The following is a 21,186-nucleotide window of genomic DNA, read 5'->3' as shown; positions in this document are numbered from 1 at the left end:
TTCATATCCGAATTTCGAGCGAAGTTTGTTCTCAATGTTCTGAAAGAATGCCTTTCCCAGAAAATGAAGCAACCTCTCTGTTGCCTTTTTTCATTAAAAATTAATTTCAGTTTTTTTACTTTATAAAGTCTGACAAGAAGCCTGAGCAAATATTATAAAATGATGTATCGAATTACCATGTGGGGCTACACTCTACCTTCCCTGCGAATTTCAAGAAAATGGGATAACTTTCAAATTCTCCTTCGCCCTTCGCGACAACGAAAACTTACGCACTTTACATTTATTTCATAGCTTCCCCCACGTTCCCAAAAAGATTCCAAGTAAACTGACCAAGTTTGGATTTTTAAATGTACTCCTTTCCCGATCAGATATCGAAAACTCATGTACCCTGTATTAAATGAATCATTTTCTCCCATGTTCGCTGCAATCGGAAGAAGTTTAAATTTTGCTCTATTTAAAAAAAAGGAAGGTCCCTATCAAATATCGAAAAATAAATATGTGGAACCAACCTCTATCTTCCCTGCAAATTTCAAGAATATCAGAGAACTTTTCAACTTTCCAAATGTGGGGCAAGGAGGAAGGTTCCCTACCCGGCCAAAATATTAAAAAATCAAAAATATCCGTATGAATTTCATAACCACTCTAACGTCCTTTGTTACTTTCAATTAAATCGGAAAATTCATTATTCTAAAACAAGTTGGGCAAAGCTTAGGACCCTATCTCAGGGCAACTATCGGAAAATAAAGTAGCGGTGAACATATCAAACAATTGAACATAAGCCCAATTTTCAAAACTTACGTCAAGTGCCTTGCACATATCCCAATATTAATTTTATAACTCCTCCACGTCACCTGTAAACTTCAAGTAAATCGGAGAAGATTAATTGTTTCATTGTACATTAAGAAAAAAGTAGGGCAAAGGGAAGGTCCCCTGCCCAGTCAAATTTTAAAAACTTAGGTACGCCATATTAACTTTGTAACCTCCCCCACGTCCTCTGTTAATTTAAAGTAAAAATTTTTCACTTCATGTACTTTAGAAAGAAGTCTGGCAAAGGGCAGGTCCCTCTCACCGAGCAAATATCGTAAAATACAATAACTGATATTTGTTTAGACGCCACGCCTTCCCCTTCCCCGAAAATGTCAGGCAAATGGAAGAACTTTGATACAATTTTCAAAAAAAACTTGGGCAAGGGACAGGTCAACCTCCCCGACCAGATATCTATGTTCTCTGAAAATTTCAAGTAAATCGGTTCAGATGTTTCCGAGCTTATCCGGCACATACAAACAGACATAACTCGGATTTTATATACACAGAAAAAATTTTACGAACATTTTTCCAATAAAAGTCTTAAATGAATTTTTAGAAATATTCAATAAAAATAATAAAATATTTAATTGATTCAACAATTTTTTTTTTAAATGAAACAAAAATCAATTACAAAAAATAATAGTATCAATTAATTTTTTAATTGACTTCCAATTACCTTTTTTAATTAATTTCTGTGATTGAAGACATTTCAATTAATTTCAATTAAAATTTAATAGGATCAATTAATTTCGTGATAGAATCAGATTTTTTTTTGTGTACAGATAAATTAACTAGAATTGCAAAATGGAGGACCCTAGGAGTAAAAACAGGTATAAAACAGAATTGTTCAAAATCCTTTAATTTAATTTTCATCTCTGTCCATCCGTCTTCACATACTTTACAGTTCACATTATGGATAGAGATCCCCTATAGAGTGAACAATAAAAATTTGGACAGAGAGCAAGAAATAAATTCGCCTACTCATTTTTACGAACTGATTTATTTTAAAACAGCTTAGAGATGGTCACTTTATAATGAACTACCTTTTTGAGATTTTACTGAAGGTAACTGCCTTGTTTTAGTTTACTTTTTTTTAAGTTTACGTATGTAAATAAAATGTTGTTTTTTTTTGTATATAAGCAAACATAGCGTCGAAAATAAGAGAGCTTTCCAAATATTAACGTTTTCCCCTCGAAAACAAGAATGTTCCCTCATTCGTTCATAATTAAAATTTGCACCATTATAAACATAATGTGTTCTCCACACAGCAGCCCATACTACGGCTGAGTTTTGGTTTGCTACTCGGATGATGACTGGTTCTTAACCTAAAACCTATGACCACTTGAAAAGCTTAAATAGAACCACAGAAAATAAGGAAAAAAATTGTAGAAAAAAAAAAAATAAAACTACATCAATTGAAGGAAGAAGAAAAAGAAGAAAACACAATGAAAATGAGCACTTAACGAAAGCAGTCAAGGCCATAATTACCTGAAACGTAACTAACAACCGAAATAAAAAAATGAGTGAAAAAATAAAGAAAAACCAAGAGGAAAATGTTACGAGTGAAATGAACAAACAAAAAAAATATTGCGAAAACAAAATTCGGCTTGTTTCTTACGAAACGGGGTATTATTTTATATTGTGTTTTCTCATGTACACTGAAAGTAAAGGTATCCCTTTATTTTGTCAAAATTTTACTTCTATAGAAAATTTTTAAAAATTTTATTTCTATAGAAAATTTTGCCAAAATCTTATTTCTAATGAAAATTTTGTCAAAAATATATTTCCATAGAAAATTTTATCAAAATTGTATTTCTATAGAAAATTTTGTCAAAATTTTATATCTATAGAAAATTTTGTCAATATTTTATTTCTATAGAAAATGTTGTCAATATTTTATTCCTAGAGGAATATTTGTCAAAATTTTATTTATATAGAAAATTTTGTTAAAATTTTATTGCTATAGAAAATTTAGTCAAAGTTTTATTTCTATAGAAAATTTTGTCAAAATTTTAGTTCTATAGAAAATTTTGTCAAAATTTTATTTCTATAGAAAATTTTGTCAAAATTTTATTTCTATAGAAAATGTTGCAAAAATTTTATTTCTATAGCAAATTTTGTTAACATTTTATTTCTATAAAAATAAAAATTTTTGTCAAAATTTTACTTCTATAGAATATTTGGTCAACATTTCATTTCTGTAAAAATTTTGTTAAAATTTTATTTCTATAGAACATTTTGTCAAAAAATTTTTTCATAGATAATTTTATCAAAACTGTATTTCTATAGAAAATTTTGTCAAAATTTTATTTCTATAGAAAATTTTGTCAAAAATTTATCAAAATTGTATTTTTATCGAAAATTTTATTTTCTATAGAAAATTTTGTCAAAAATTTATTTCTATAGAAAATTTTGTCAAAATTTTATTTATAAAAAAATTTCAGTTCTATAGAAATTTCCCTCAAAATTTTATTTCTATAGCAAATTTTCTCAAATTTTTTTTGAATATTTTGTCAAAATTTTATTTTTATAAAAAATTTGGTCAACATTTTATTTCTATAAGATATTTTGTCAAAATTTTATTTCTATAGAAAATTTTGTCAAAATTTTATTTCTATAGAAAATTTTGTCAAAATTTTATTTCTATAAAAAATTTTGTTAAAATTTTATTTCTATAGCAAATTTTGTTAAAATTTTATTTCTATAAAAAATTTTGTCAAAATTTTATTTCTATAGAAAAATTTGTCAAAATTTTATTTCCGTAGAAAATTTGGTAAAAATTTAATTTCTGTAGAAAATTTTGTCAAAATTTTATTTCTATAGAAAATTTTGTCAAAATTTTATTTCTATAGAAAATTTTGTCAAAATTTTATTTCTATAGAAACTGTTGTCAAAATTTTATTTCTATAGAAAATGTTGCTAAAATTTTATTTCTATAGCAAATTTTGTCAACATTTTATTTCTATAGAAATAAAAATTTTTGTCAAAATTTTACTTCTATAGAATATTTGGTCAAAATTTCATTTCTGTAAAAATTTTGTTAAAATTTTATTTCTATAGAACATTTTGTCAAAAAAAATTTTCATAGAAAATTTTATCAAAATTGTATTTCTGTAGAAAATTTTGTTAAAATTTTATTTCTATAGAAAATGTTGTCAAAATTTTATTTCTATAGAAATAGAAATTTTTGCCAAAATGTTCTTTATATAGAAATAGAGTTGTATGTAAAGGTATCCCTTTATTTTGTCAAAATTTTACTTCTATAGAAAATTTTGTCAAAATTTTATTTCTATAGAAAATTTTGCCAAAATTTTATTTCTATAGAATATTTTGTCAAAATTTCATTTCTGTAAAAATTTTGTCAAAATTGTATTTCAATAGAAAATTTCATCAAAATTTTATTTCCATAGAAAATTTTATCAAAATTGTATTTCTATAGAAAATTTTGTCAACATTTTATTTTCTATAGAAAATTTTGTCAAAATTTTATTTGTATAGAAAATGTTGTCAAAATTTTATTTCTATTGAAAATTTGGTCAAAATTTTATTTCTATAGAATATTTGGTCACAATTACATTTCTATAGAAAATTTTGTCAAAATTTTATTTCCATTGAAAATTTGGTCAAAATTTTATTTCTATATAATATTTGGTCACAATTACATTTCTATAGAAAATTTTGTCAAAAATTTTATTTCTATAGAAAATTTTGTCAATTTTTTTTTATTTGGTCAAAATTTGATTTCTGTAAAAATTTTGTCAAAATTTTATTTCTATAGAAAATTTTGTCAAAATTTTATCAAAATTGTATTTTTATCGAAAATTTTATTTTCTATAGTAAATTTCGTCAAAATTTTATTTCTATGGAAAATGTTGTCAAAATTTTATTTCTATAGAAAATGTCAAAATTTTATTTCTATAGCAGATTTTGTCAAAATTGTATTTCTATAGAAAATTTTGTCAAAATTTTATTTCTATAGAAAAATTTGTCAAAATTTTATTTCTATAGAAAATTTTCTCAAAATTTTATTTCTATAAAAAATTTTGTCAAAATTTTGTTTCTATAGAAAATTTTCTCAAAATTTTATTTCTATAAAAAATTCTGTCAACATTTCATTTCTAAGAAAATGTTGTCAAAATTTTATTTTTATAGAAAATTTCGTCAAAATTTTATTTCTATAGAAAATTTTGTCAAAATTTTATTTTCTATAGAAAATTTTGTCAAAATTTTATTTTCTATTGAAATTTGTGAAGTACCTCTCAGTTGGAAAATCTACTAAAACATAAAGAATTCTACCAATCTACCAAACAGTAAAAGATCTACTAGTTTTGGTAGAATTCTATTAACGGTCTAACTTTGTTTTTGTGCATCGGCGAGCTATTGCGCTTTCGTCAATTCATTCACTGCAAGATTAGTTTCAATTTTGCTTTGTCCATTCTCCCAATATGTCCAGTTAACGAACAAGTTTTCTACTACTACGGCGTGGATTTCGATTAAATCTAGACTTCAATTTTTGGATCATTTCTGGTGAGGTTAAAAAAGTCCATTTGTTTTGTCCACTTTTTGGAAGTGATGCTAGTACCATGGTAAAAAGAGATGGTATGGGACACAAATGATTTCTTCACATTTACACACTGAATGGCTCCAACGATAGCCATTTCTGGTTTTCCAGCCAAATATAAAGCCAACACTCGATCTCGCTTGAATTCCATCAAGAATAAAATTATTTTCGAATTTATTAGATCGCATTGATTTCGTAAGCTTGTAAATAATAAAATCAACTGTGCCTGTAATAAATCTGTCAGCTGGATGGCTCCAACGATAGCCAGCCAAATATAATGCAATCACACTATTACGGTTGAGTTCTATCACGAGCAACTTTGTTTCCAAATGCAATCACGGTTGCCAATCCAGACTAAAAAAAAAACTACCAAAGCTTGAAGAAAATTTAACCAAAAAATTACCAAATAAAAAAATTTATTTTTCAGTTTTTGATAAAATTTTTGTGGTTATTATGGAAAAAAATGATTTATTATTTAATTTTAGAAGTTTATTTACTTATTTTATGATCATTCTTAATAGCGAAAATTTATTTTGGTGCATAAAACATAAATATTTTTATCAAAATTTTCTATAGAAAATTTTGTCAAAATTTTATTTCTATAGAAAATGTCATAATTTTATTTCTATAGCAAATTTTGTCAAAATGGTATTTCTATAGAAAATTTTGCTAACATTTTATTTCTATAGAAAATGTTCTCAAAATTTTATTTCTATAGAAATAGAAATTTTTGCCAAAATTTTATTTCTATAAAAAAATTTATCAAAATTTTATTGCTATAGAACTTTTTGTCAACATTTTATTCCTATAGAATATGTGGTCTAAGTTTATTCCTTTAGAAAATGTTGTAGAAATTTTATTCCTAGAGAAAATGTTGTCAAAAATTTGATTCCTATAGAAAATTTTGTCAAAATTTGATTCCCGGAGAATATTTTGTCAAAATTGGATTCCTAGAGAAAAATTTGTCAAAATTTTATACCTACACACAAAAAAATTTTTTTCTGATTCAATCACGAAATTAATTGATCCAATTAATTTTTAATTGAAATGTCTTCAATCACAGAAATGATAGTATCAATTAAAAAAATAATTGAAGGTCAATTAAAAAGTTAATTGATCCAATTAAAAAATTAATTGATACTATTAATTTTTGTGATTGATTTTTGTTTCAATTAAAAAAATTGTTGAATCAATTAAATTTTTAATTGAATATTTTTTAAAACTCAATTTAAATTTTAATTGGAAAAATTTTCGTGAAATTTTTTTGTGTGTAGAGAATTTATTTTAATTAAATTTTCTATTTTTGTTAAAATTTTATTTTTATAGAAAATATTGTCAAATTTTTATTTCTATAGATAATGTGTGAAGTACCCTTAGGTGGAGAAAAAAATTTAACCAATCATTAGGAATTCTACCAATTTACCAAACAATAAAAAATCTTCAATTTTTGGTAGAATTTTACCAACTGTGGCAACCGTGAATGTAATGGTTCAAAATGCTCCTGTAAGCTGATAAACAATTAAACGAACTGTCACTGGAATAAATCTGTCAGCAGTCAGACGAAATTGGAAATTATTACAATCTGAAGGCCAAACGAATCAACCACATTGTATTGTGCTACAACGAACTGCTACACCGTCGATGCCGTAACAGGTTTCGTATAACATTTTTGCTGTTTTTATAAACAAATTCAAAATATTGCGATTTTCTACATTATTCTCACTAATTTGTTATTTAATATTTTATTTAACGACATTTATTGACAAAATTCGTAGTCTTTCTTGGTGACTCAATATCTGATAAACATATTACATACTTTAAGAAAATTTTAAAAGTTCCAATAAACATTTTTTTTAAATGTTTTATATCACTTTCTATGATTGTCAATTTTTTAAATATAGTTTTAATATTAAAATTAAAATTTTCATAACTATTTTTTTGACAGTGCATGGCTGCAAAAAACCATCCGAAAGAACCCAAATGAATTATTTTGTAATTAAATTATATATGGACGAATGGTTGGGTAATAGGCAAATAACAATCGTTAAACCTAGCTGGGACACATTGTGTGGTTGAAACAAAAACAACAACAACAAAAAAATGGGAATTAAATTTTAGTTAAATAATAATAATCGTACAAAACGGCTTAGAACAAATATTTTGACATGCTTCTCTTATGGTCTATGGTATTTGACTTACCGGCATATTGTAACAGGCAAATGCTACAAACTATCAGTAGAAGATTTTGATATCTGGCTGAAATGGGTAAGGGCGTAGATGGCCACCACCATTTTGGCGAATTCTTTCGCCGTGACATTGATGAATTTGTGGTTGAACGTGACGAAGTCATTTCAATTGCTTGTGGTGATTTCTTCCCAAGTTATCGATGTTTTTTTTTTGTATTTCTTTTGGGGTGAAATGAAGGCAGTTGTGATCTTTTTGTTTTACTTGCAATTTGGTTTTTTCGATTTCTTCTTGCACAGATTGTATTGAACGCTTTTTGTTTTTTTTTATTGTTTAAGTTTTATTTAAAATCTGTGGTTTTTATTTTCTTTAATTTTCTTAATTTTCAAACACGTTCTCTTTCAGCTAAAGTAAATAAAAAAGTGAAAATTTAATTAAATATTCTTATTCTATGTATATTATAATTTTCCTCCTACTTATATAATCTCTTGTTTAATTCATGCATATGGTTGTTTATGTATGTGTGTGTGCGATTTTATTGTTAGGCTATAGAATTATACTTTGGCAATATGCTTGAGTACACCACACATATTTCACATTTGAGCTCTTTCTGTGCAATATTTACTCACACACACACACATATGTTAGACATTTAAATTCACTTCTCAACTTCCAAATATTTGCCTTAGGCACACAATATATAATGTTACTCATTTTCCGGTATCCACGGATATATAATGCACTCATACATCCTTTTACAAGACATAAACACTTTATCATTTGAATGTTCTGGCTGCTTATCCTTTGAAATAAAATAATGGAGTAAATATAATGAAATGGAAAATTTATCAAAATATTATTCACAAAACAATGATGTGGTGAGATTCAATATTTGTGTTTTTTTTTTTACATATAAAGGTATTTTCTGGATAATAATTTAATTATATACTACATCACTCGGTTTTTTTTTTAATTTTGTGTATTGAAGTATTGATGATTGTTCATAAAGTTGTCATGTAATCAATGTGTACACCCAAAGAAAAAACCCTTTGGAAAACGTGTACCGAAAACGTTTTTCTTTTGTTAGAGTTTTTTGAATTTCTTCGGAAATTTCAAACTTTTATCAACAAAAAAATTCGTTACAAAATTTTTAGTTTTTCAATAAAAAAAATATTTTTGAACCAACAACACAGTCCATTTTGTTTATATCAAGCACTGTTCTTTTCTGACTTTAAGTCTTTAATAAGACACATTTTACAGTTCATAGTAAAAATTTGATATAGTAGTATGTAATGTTGAACATCTTTTTGGAATCTTTCGAACATATCTGGAATATATGTAAAAAAAAAACTGTTTGGAGTTCGGTCGAAGCAGGGCTCGAACCCACGACCCTTGACATGCAAAGCGGACGTAGCAACCACTGCTCCACGGTGCCCAACTAAATGTTTGTTTCTGTTAAATAAAGTTTGTTTAATCGGCTCGTGGGCGCCGCAAGCTATGCTATATTAATATAACTTATATGGATAGTTAGCTATTGATGCCAATAATAGCTACGTAGCTCAGAGGATAGTGTGCTGGCTTACAAACTGCATGGTCCGCGGTTCGATTCTCCGTCCAAGCGAAAGGTAAAATTTTAAAAATTTATAAAATCGTATAATTTCTTCTATATTGTTTGTATTACAGAAAAAGGCGCTAAGAACTAAACAACCTCGTGGAAGTGAGAAAGATGTTAGGGAAAATGCAATTAGCCAGAAAGAATTGTTTTTTGAGTTAGTCTTTATGAAATTGTTCTTACATCCTGGAAAAGAGTAAACGTTTATCACAAACAGTATATACTTTTCTTCCAAATAAACTTCCTTATAGCGAAAAGCAAATTAGAAACGAACTTTGTTTGTCAAAAATTTTGTTTGGGAGGAAAGAATTATTTTTTTTGCGTGTACTTAGCACAGAAAAATGACATTGAGGAGGCCTGATTTCAAATACATTTTACACGGTTAATATGCAAAAAATCTTAAATTTTGTCAAAATTGTATTTCTATAAAAAATTTTGTCACTATTTTATTACTATAGAAAATTTTGTCAAAATTTTATTGCTATAGAAAATTTTGTCAAAATTGTATTTCTATAGAATATTTTATTTATATAGAAAATTTTGTCGAAATTTTATTTCTAAAGAAAATTTTGTAAAAACTTTACATCTATAGAAAATTTTGTCAAAATTTTATTTCCAAAAAAAAAATTTGTCAAAATTGTATTTCTATATAAAATTTGATCAAAATTTTATTTCTATAGAAAATTTTGCCAAACTGTTACTATTATAGAAAATTCTGTAAAAATTTTTTTCTAAAGAAAATTTTATCGAAATTATATTTCTATAAAATTTTATTTTTATAGAAAATTTTGCCAAAACTTTATTTCCATCGAAAGTTCCGTCAATTCGGATAAAAAAATTTGTCCATTTTTTTTCTATAGAATTTTTTTTTAAGAATATTATTTCTATAGAAAATTTTGTCAAAATTTTATTTCTATAGAAAATTTTGTCAAAAATTTATTTCTATAGAAAAATTTTATTTCTATAGGAAATATTGTCAAAATTTTATTTTTATAGAAAAATTTATCAAAAATGTATTTCTATAGAAAATTTTGTCAAAATGTTACTTTTAGAGAAAATTTTGTAATTTTTTTTCTAAAGAAAATTTTGTTAAAAATTTATTTTTATAAAAATTTGTCAAAATTTTATTTCCATAGAAAATTTCGCCAAAACTTTATTCCCATAGAAAGTTCTGTCAAAAATTTATTCCGATAGAAAAATTTGTCCAAATTTTTTTCTATATAAAATTTTGTCAAAAATTTATTTCTTTAGAAAAATTTTATTTCTTAAAAAAATTTTGACAAAATGTTACTTTAATAGAAAATTTTGTAATTTTTTTTTTCTTAAGAAAATTATGTTAGAATTTTATTTCTATAAAAATTTGTCAATATTTTATTTCTTTTATTTTATAGAAAATTTTGTAAATTTTTTTTCTAACGAAAATTTTGTCAAAATTTTATTTCTATAGAAAATTTTTCCAAAACTTTATTCCCATGGAAAGTTCTGTCAAAAATTTATTCCGATAGAAAATTTTGTCCAAATTTTTTTTGTATAGAAAATTTTGTCAAAAATTTATGTCTTTAGAAAAATTTTATTTCTATAGAAAATGTTGTCAAAATTTTGTTTCTATAGAAAATTTTGTCAAAATTTTATTTCTATAGAAAAATTTGTCAAAAATTTATTTCTATAGAAAATTTTATCAAAATTTTATTTCTTAAAAAAATTTTTACAAAAAGTTACTTTTATAGAAAATTTTGTAATTTTTTTTCTTAAGAAAATTTTGTTAAACTTTTATTTCTATACAAATTTGTCAAAATTTTATTTCTATAGAAAATTATGCAAAAATTTCATTCCCATAGGAAATTCTGTCGAGAATTGTACAAATTTTTTTCTATAGAAAATCTTGTCAAAAATTTATTTCTATAGAACAATTTTATGTCTATAGAAAATTCAGTCAAAATTTTATTTCTATAGAAAATTTTGCCAAAATTTTATTCCTATAGAAAATTTTGTCAAAATTTTATTCCTATAGAAAATTTTGTCAACACTTTATTCTTATAGAAAATTTTCTTAAAGAAAATTTTGTTAAAAATTTATTTTTATAAAAATTTGTCAAAATTTTATTTCTATAGAAAATTTTGCCAAAACTTTATTCCCATAGAAAGTTTTGTCAATAATTTATTCCGATAGAAAAATTTGTCCAAATCTTTTTCAATAAAAAATGTTGTCAAAAATTTATTTCTTTAGAAAAATGTTATTTTTATAGAAAATTTTGTCAAAATTTTATTTCTATAGAAAATTTTTTCAAAATTTTATTTCTATAGAAAATTTTGTCAAAATTTTATTTCTATAGAAAAATTTGTCAAAAATTTATTTCTATAGAAAATTTGGTCAAAATTTTATTTCTTAAAATAATTTGGCAAAATGTTACTTTTATAGAAAAATTTTTAATTTCTTTTCTTAAGAAAATTTTGTTAAAATTTTATTTTTATAAAAATTTTTCAAAATTTTATTTCTATAGAAAATTTTGCCAAAACTTTATTCCCATAGAAAGTTCTGTCAAAAATTGTCCAAATTTTTTTCTATAGAAAATTTTGTCAAAAATTTATTTCTATAGAAAAATTTTATTTCTATAGAAAATTTTGTCAAAATTTTATTTCTATAGAAAATTTTGCCAAAATTTTATTCCTATAGAACATTTTGTCAAAATTTTATTCCTAAAGAACATTTTGTCAAAATTTTATTCCTATAGAAAATTTTGTCAAAATTTTATTCTAATATAAAATTTTCTTAAAGAAGATTTTGTTAAAATTTATTTCTATAAAAATTTGTCAAAATTTTATTTCTATAGAAAATTTTGCCAAAATTTTATTCCCATAGAAAGTTCTGTCAAAAATTTATTCCGGTAGAAAATTTTGTCCAAATTTTTTTCTATATAAAATTTTGTCAAAAATTTATTTCTTTAGAAAAATTTTATTTCTATAGAAAATTTTGTCAAAATTTTATTTCTATAGAAAATTTTGTCAAAATTTTATTTCTATAGAAAAATTTGTCAAAAGTTTAGTTCTATACAAAATTTTGTCAAAATTTTATTTCTTAAAAAAATTTTGACAAAATGTTACTTTTTTATTTCTAAAAAAATTTGTCAAAATTTTATTTCTATAGAAAATTTTGTAAAAATTGTATTTCTATGGAAAATTTTGTCAAAATTTTTTTAATATAGAAAATTTTGTCAAAATGTTACTTTTTAAGAAAATTTTATAAATTTTTTTTTCTAAAGAAAAGTTCTTTAAAATTTTATTTCTATAAAAATTTGTCAAAATTTTATTCCCATAGAAAGTTCTGTCAGAAATGTATTCCGATAGAAAAATTTGTCCAAATTTTTTTTCCATAGAAAATTTTGTCAAAAATTTATTTCTATAGAAAATTTTCTCAAAATTTTATTTCTATAGGAAATTTTGTCAAAAATTTTTTTCTATAAAAAATTTTCTTAAAATTTTACTTCTATAGCAATTTTTTTAAAAAATTTATTTCTATAGAAAAAAATTTATTTCTTTGAAAAATTTTGTCAACATTTTATTTCTACTCGTGTTGTAAATTTTGTTAAAATTTTATTTCTATAGAAAATTTTGTCAAAATTTTATTTCTATAGAAAATTTTGTCAAAATTTTTTTTTTCTATAGAAGATTGTGTCAAGACTTTATAAAATGTTGTCAACATTTTATTTCTGTAGATAATTTTGTCAAAATTTTATTTCTATTGAAAATTTTATCAAAATTTTATTTCTATAGTGCGTTTGCAATCTTATGATTATATAAAATAGGACAATTTGTCCATATGTATGCATGTCCTGTAGTGAAGCTACAATATCAAGTGGCTCATAATACACTCGCAAATGGTTGGCCGCCACCAAAAAGGCCATAAATCTACGACATCAGTGTTTGAAACGGATTAAACCAATTTGGTTCAGTCGTATTCATCTTCGTCACCATTCTATGCTAGTAGTCGCCTACCATTATGTCCTTGCGCCCTCCCCCCCGCTTACCTCACTCACTTGGCCACCCGCATTGTAACCAACACCAACACCAACACCAGCATCATCATCTTCTTCATCGTCCAAATGGTGTTCTCCTCTCAGTCATTTGAAATTTATCTCATAAATCTCTAAAAGATCTGTATTTTCTGTTTCCTTGAAATGATAGCGTGTCTGATAATGGTGATGGCTGTTGGTGCTACTGTTCTTTTGTTTCTGTCCGTACTTGGTCCCTTGATGTGTGTGTGTGTTTGTGGTGCCTAATTTCATTTTTTTTTTTCATATTCCTTCTCAATCTAGTCATTGTCATTGGAGATGGAGAGAGTGTATGAGAGAGAGAGGGAACAAAAAATAAACAAATTGATGGAAAATGCAGTAAATATGCGGATAAAGTGACAATCGCCTGATTGTTATCCTATACTCTTGGCTCCTCTTCTATGTCTCCTTAACTTTATGCAGTGCAAAACGAGCGATTCACATTGCCTTTAGGGACTTTTGTTGGATGGCGTTAAGAATAACGAACCAAAGAAACTCTCAATCGCATATATGGAGAAATATACAAACAAAAAAATAAGACTAAAACCCACACACACACATACATGTATGTATTTGAACGATTATCATATGCACCCTTTTACATTAGGTTGCAAACACATCTACTCAACAAAAAGTAAATTAGGAGTGAAAAAGGCCTTTGATGAGGGCCCTTTATTTAGGATAGAAGAATAGTCTCAATTAATAAACTACTACTACTGATGTTGGGTATAAAAATAGGTAACAAAGGAGTGAAAGGACAATTGAAATATGTGTCAAATCCACCTGTGCCTTTATCACATATCACACAGAAAATACATTTGATCATGAACCATCACCCTGGAATACAAGAGGAAGACCAACTATTACTCTGAACGCGGTTAGATTCGCATTATCTGAATGTCAGATTATACCAAAATATCAGGAAATTATATAGTTTACAAGCTAGCTTTACGAGAAATATTCTCAAGGCTACGTCATTCAGAGCTACCTAGCAGGGAATGCAATCATTGTTGCCACTCGTGCCAAAAATAATCTACCAAAATTTTACCAAAAATCTACCAAATTATAATAAACTTATTTTGCAGTTCTTAATCAAATTTTTGTGGTTATTATGAAAAAATGTTTTTTTCTTCGAAAGAAATGTTTTATTATTTTATTTTAAAAGTTTATTTCAGTATTTACAATATTATATATTATGATCTCTCCTATTAGTGAAATTTGGGTGTATAAATATCCCTTGAATTGTAAATGTTTTAATGATTTGGCTTTCACCAACAAGGAAAATGTAATATTCTTTTATTTCTATAAAAAATGTTGTCAAAATTTTATTTCTATAGAAAATTTTGTCAAAATTTTTTTCTATAGAAAATTTTGTCAAAAATGTATTTCTATAGAAAATTTTGTCAAAATATCATTTTTATAGAAAATTTTGTAAACTTTCTTTTTTCTAAAGAAATTTTTATTTCTATAAAAATTTGTCAAAATTTTATTTCTATAGAAAATTTTGCCAAGACTTTATTCACATAGAAAATAGTGTCAAAAATGTATTCCGATAGAAAAATTTGTCCAAATTTATTTCTATAGAAAATTTTGTCAAAATTTTATTTCTATAGAAAATTTTGTCAAAACTTTATTTCTGTAGAAAATTTTGTCGAAATTTAATTTCTATATAAAATTTTGTCAAAATTTTATATTTGTACAAATAGAAAATTTTGACAAAATTTATTTATATAGAAAATTTTGTGAAAATTTTATTTCTATAGAAAATGTTGTCAAAATTTTATTTATATAGAAAATTTTATCAAAACGTTACTTTTATAGAAAAAAATTTTGTCAAAATTTTATTTCTATAGAAAAATTTGTCAATATATTACTTTTATAGAAAATTAAAATTTTTTTTCTAAAGAAAATTTTGTTAAAGTTTCATTTCTATAAAAATTTGTCAACATTTTATTTCTTTAGAAAATTTTGACAAAACTTTATTCTCATAGAAAGTTCTGTGAAAAATATATTCCAATAGAAAAAATTGTCCAAACTTTTTTCTATAGAAAATGTTGTCAAAATTTTATTTCTACAGAAAATTTTGTTAAAATTTTATTTCTATGAAAAATTTTACTTCTATAGATAATTTTGTCAAAATTTTATTTCTGTAGAAAATTTTGTCAAAATTTTATTTCCATAGAAAATTTTAGCAAAATTTTATCCCTATTGAAAATTTTGTCAAAATTTTATTTCTATAGAAAATTTTGTCAAAATTTTATTCCTATAGAAAATTTTGTCAAAATTGTATTACTATAAAAATTTGCTAAATTTTATTTCTATAAAAAATTTAGCCAAAACTTTATTCCCATAGAAAATTCTGTCAAAAATGTATTCGGATAGAATTTGTCCAAATTTTCTATAGAAAATTTTGTCAATAATTTATTTCTATAGGAAATTTTGTCAAAAATTTATTTCTATAGAAAATTTTGTCAAAATTTTATTTCTATAGAAAATTTTGTCAATATTTTATTTCTATAGAAAATTTTGTCAAAATGTTACTTTTATAGAAAATTTTGTAAACTTTTTTTCTAAAGAAAATTTTATTTCTATAGAAAAGACTTTATTCCCATAGAAAATTCTGTCAAAAATGTATTCCGATAGAAAAATTTGTCCAAATTTATTTCTATAGAAAATTTTGTCAAAATTTCTATGGAAAACTTTGTCAAAATTTTATTAATATTGGAATTTTTGTCAAAATGTTACGTTACTATAGAAAATTTTGTCAAAATTTTATTTCTATAAAAAATTTTGTCAAAATTTTATGTCTATAGAAACTTATATGCCAAATGTATTTCTATAGAAATTTTTGTCAAAATTTTATTTTTGTGGAAAACGTTTTCAGAATTTTATTCCTATATTCCTATATTTTTGTCAACATTTTATTTCTATAGAAAAAAATTTTATTACTATAGAAATTTATATGAAAATTGTATTTCCATAGAAAACTTTGTCAAAAATATACGCTATAGAAAATTATGTTAAAACTTTATTTCCGTAGAAAATTTTGTCAAAATGTTATTTCTTTACAAAATGTTGTCAATATTTTATTTCCATAGAAAATTTTGTCAAAATTTTATTTTTGTGGAAAATTTTGTCAAAATTTTATTTCTATAGAAAATTTTTTCAACATTTTATTTCTATAGAAAATTTTGTCAAAATTTTATTTCTATAGACAATTTTTTCAACATTTTATTCCTATAGAAAATTTTGTCAACATTTTATATCTATAGAGAATTTTGTCAAAATTGTATTTCTATAGAAAATTGTAGTGACTCTTAGTTCGAAAGTTTTTGGAAATATCAACTTTAGGAGTTTTTAGATTTGTTCTAAATTGAGAAATGTCGAGTTGTCGATTTGTTTCTAAATATCGTAAATTTGTGCAGTGACTGAATAGTGGTTACTTCGGCGTTGTGTTATAGTCTGGTGACCGACTCTTCATCTTAACATAACTCTTAAACGCACAAGAACACAGATTCCTCCGAAAAAATATATAATATGCAAAATGGTAAAATAGAACATCTGCTAGCACATTTTTAAGAAAAAAAGCTTTTTTTTAGAACAATAAACTTGATTTCGTAGAATTCGGTCAATATTTTAAGACGTAAGAATTTTTTTCTGGTTGTATCTTATATGATACAGTGCGCATTGAAGGGTTAATATCTTTCTTTTTTGATATACTGCCTGTCAGAAGAGCGGCAGTAAATTTGTACCATACCAAAAAAATATTGTGTTGAGGCCAAAGATTTCTTGTCCTTAAAATACGAATGCGATTTTTGCTTAGCATAGAAGACGCATTTTTCTGATATAGAGTGTTTTTCTTATCCAAAAGTGTTTCGAAGGCCAATTTTAAAAATTATTCACAACTAATGAAATTCCTTCCGGTGAGGCGATCTTTTTGTAAAAATATGTAAAAAATGTTTTTTATTGTTTTTGTTTTTTTTTATGAAATATTTGAAAAATTTAGTAAATTATCTTTTTTTTAAATAATTGTATTCTTCAAGAAAATTTGTTTTAAATAAAAAAATTAATAAAACGCGAAGTGTAAAAAAGAGATCTTTAGGTTAAATTTGTTATTTTTTTTTTGTATCTTGACTACACTGAAAAAAAGCATGCCCTGTTCCATAGATTTGGTCTTTACTTTAAAAATTTGAAATCACTTAATTATAAGGACAATACGACTTCATTGAAAAGTTTATCGGCTTTTGAACAAGGAAAAAACGTTATGTTAGAGAAATGCGTCTTCTATGCTAAGCAAAATTTGCATTCGTATTTTAAAGACATGAAGTCTTTGACCTCACGACAATATTTTTTTCAGTGTACAAACCAAAAAAAGTTCTAAATTTTTCAATATTTTATTTTAAAGACGTTTTTTCTTGAAACGTAGTATAATTTCTCCTTGAAGTCGAGTCTGAATTTAGAAATTTAAGTTGTCGTTAATATGGTTTTAAAGGAATTTAATAGATTTAGGCTTCCACTACAAGTTAACCTAGCTTACTATTATCGGGAAACTATACTATGCCGCCATTAAGGCCTCAAAATGTCAAAAATTCGAGAACTGCTTTACAACACCGGAATACTCCTACAGTCCAACTTATACAAGCACTCATTCAAACAAGCTGCCCTACTTATGATGTGTGAGACTTGGCTGTCACAATGTTGGCTAAAACAGAGCCCCAAGCAAACAAACAAACAGACAAAAAAAAAAGAACCAGTCAAGGAAGCAAAAGAAACAAAACAAAAGGAAATGTTTTCAATTGTTTTCATCATTAGAGGATGTTCGCAATTACATCCCAAACCAAACAGAATTCATTCATTCACCCACTTGCTTGCTGATGAAGATGTGACACAATGGTCGTCACTTGAATGAGTTCTGAGGAGGTTCGATGGATGGATGCTATTAGGTAACATACACAATTGAAGTAAAAAGTTTTGGAAGTAATATGGCCATCTTATAGGTGGCGGTGGAGGGGAGGAGGAAGTTTGGCTTGTATTTTATCTCTCTGTTTGGCATTGCTAATCTTCTAAATAAATCGGCCCAATTTATTTTATCTTGGATAAGTCATTATACATTGGCAAACGAATGAAATTAGTACAACATTCGATTCAATCATAAAATTTCAATTGATTATTGGATTTATCCTTGAGAGATTAGCATACTAAGAGTGTTACATAAAACTTTGGGTATAGTAAATGGTTTTAAATGATTTTGTATTAAAAAAATAATTGTTTTGCGGTTATTCTACATTGTTGTCACAGAAAACAGGGAAATAAATTGTAGTTGCATGTGTATTGTATTGTATTAAATTTTTAAATTTTAAAATCATGACATTACATAAAATAATTTTTTATAATATTAACAAATTTTCTAAATTGTATAGAATTGAACTAAACATAAGTAAATACTGTCAAAAAATTTCAGCCAGGACTAATCTTAAATACCCACCACAATGATTAAAATAAAATAGATTCTTCTTAAAGCCACTCGTCATAGAGGTTTACATGAAAATATGTCGGAATTCAGGTGGATTTTAACAAACATACTATCTCAGATCGGTTCAAATGATACGCTTCCCGAGTTTTTACCTATGGAGACTACATCAGTAACGGCGTGCTCATTTCAAAATGATCCGTTTATGAAAGTGAATCAGCGCACATGTGGTGTCAAACGGAGACAGGCGTTGACAACGATAAAATGACACCATGCGTTGTCAAAACCAGGGCTGTGGAGCCGGAGTCGGAGTCGGAGTCTTGGAGTCGGAGTCTGAAGATTTTGCTGGAGTCGGAGTCGGAGTCGTAAAAATTTTGCTCGACTCCGACTCCGGCTAAACCAAATTTTTTAAAACTCTTCACATTTTTGTAACTAAGCAAGTTTTTACGCAAATTAGTTTCCATTGCGTTATTCAATCGATCAATGTACAGCATTGTTGTAAATGAAAATCAACTTCCAATTGCGGCTATCTTTTTATGTCTCCTAGAATGTTAGACTAGCAGATGGGCTGGATCGATCCATTTTAATGCCCATATCAATTTATTTGAAATATTTCGAACAATCGAAATTATTTTTCAAAATTTTATTTCTATAAGAAAAAAATTGTCAAATTTTATTTCTATAGCAAATTTACTCAAAATTTTTTCTTACTAATGTTCACTGATACTCACTGCTATAAAAAATGTATTCACAATTTTATTACTATAGAAAAATTTTTTCTATATAAAATTTAGCCAACATTTTATTTCTATAGAAAATTTAGTCAAAATTTTGTTTCTATAGAATATTTTGCAAAATTTTATTTCTGTACAAAATTTTGCAAAATTTTTTTTGCTACACATTTTTTTTTTAAATTGTATTTCTATTGATAATTTTTGCAAACTTTAATTTCTATAAACAATTTTGCCAAATTTTATTTCTATAAAAATTTTATTCAAAATGTTATTTCTATATATTTTGTCAAAATTTGATTTCTATAGAAAATTGTGCCAAAATTTTATTTCTATAGAAAATTTAGTCAAAATGTTGTTTCTGTAGAAAATTTTGCAAAATTTTATTTCTATATAAAATTTGCAAAATTTTATTTACTAGACAAAAATTTTTCCAAAATTGTATGCTCACTGATACTCATTGCTAAGTCGAAAACTTGTAGAAATGACTCAAATTTTCAAAATTTTCAATGAATGAATCATAAATGCATTTCTGCGAAATTGTCTAAACAATTATAAATATTTCCCAAATATTGCCCGAGATTTTGTAGAAGTCTGATTTGAGATTTTATCAAAATGTAGATCTAAAAACAAAGTTGTGCAGAGTATATTATAATCGGCCCGCCCGACTTTAGACTTTCCTTGCATTTTTATTTTTTGTTAAAATTGTGTTACGTCCCATAACGTTAGATTTAAAATTTAAGTACATAGATTTTGTAGAAGTATATACAATTTTGTCTAAATCGATTCAGATTCAAATTCATGCATATGGGAATATAAACCTATATATAGCTCGCAACAAATTTAAATGATTTGAGATAGTATCAATAATTTTGGTCCACAAATACATAACATATACTGTTGGTATCTTCTCATATTATGATGGGTATTTATATCATTATTTTATTTATTAAACATTGCCCTAAATTTGAAATATAGAGTTCGATTGGCATTTAATGTGAAATTAAGACCTTTTTTGCACACATAAATAAATACGATACTTTATATCGATCCACTTACGGTACCCCCACAATAGAACTACAAATTAGTGGTATTAAAATGAGATTTAGTTATATTACCCGGAGTCGACTCCGGAGTCGGAGTCGAGCTGATGAAAAATGCTGGAGTCGGAGTCGGAGTCGAGCAAAATTGGCTCGACTCCACAGCCCTGGTCAAAACAACAAACAGCGTTCATGATCTGAAAACGTAATGGTTACAAATTTATAAACAAAATTAAAACTAACAAGTAAGTAAAGTCTAAAGTCGGGCGGGGCCGACTTTATTATACCCTTCACCATTATGTAGACCAAAATTTGTGTTAACATCCCAACTCCTTCGAATTTGTTGGGAGCTATTATCAAGCTTTATATTCCCATACACAAATATTTATATCAGAAACGTTTTGGAGACAATTTTTTATACTTCTACAAAATCACTAGAAAATTAAATCGGCTAACACCCTGTAATGAAACACAATGTTAGTAGAAAAGTATAAGCGGCCGTAAGTTCGGTCAGGCCGAATCTTATGTACCCTCCACCATGGATTGCATAGAAACTTTTACTAAAGACTGTCATCCACAATCGAATTACTTGGGTTGCAGTAATACTTGCCGATGGCAAGGTATCGTAAACTTTCTTAACACCGTGTTCTCAATTGTAAGTTAGTCCATATGGGGTATATATTAAACAAAAAAGGTCGATTAAATACGTAAATAATTCGGTTTGACAAAATTT

General features: G+C 25.4%; 1 protein-coding gene across 5 annotated transcripts in view; it reads right to left on the bottom strand.

The window, feature by feature from the left end:
- The window catches only part of LOC142229761 (uncharacterized), a 170,038-nt gene that overhangs the window by 121,019 nt on the left and 27,833 nt on the right, over window positions 1-21,186 (bottom strand). For all 5 annotated transcript variants that reach the window (XR_012720485.1, XM_075300328.1, XM_075300329.1 and 2 more), the window contains exon 2: window positions 7,568-7,957. Coding sequence is in view for 4 of the 5 variants with exons in the window: in XM_075300328.1 (XP_075156443.1) it covers window positions 7,568-7,718 (151 nt within the window). In the remaining variant the exon portion in view is untranslated. The remainder of the gene's footprint in view (window positions 1-7,567; window positions 7,958-21,186) is intronic.

Source organism: Haematobia irritans, chromosome 3 (genome assembly GCF_050003625.1).
Source record: "Haematobia irritans isolate KBUSLIRL chromosome 3, ASM5000362v1, whole genome shotgun sequence".
NCBI classification, from domain to species: Eukaryota; Metazoa; Arthropoda; class Insecta; order Diptera; family Muscidae; genus Haematobia; species Haematobia irritans.
The sequence above is the reverse complement of the archived record's forward strand: the minus strand, read 5'-3'. Positions and strand labels throughout refer to the sequence as shown.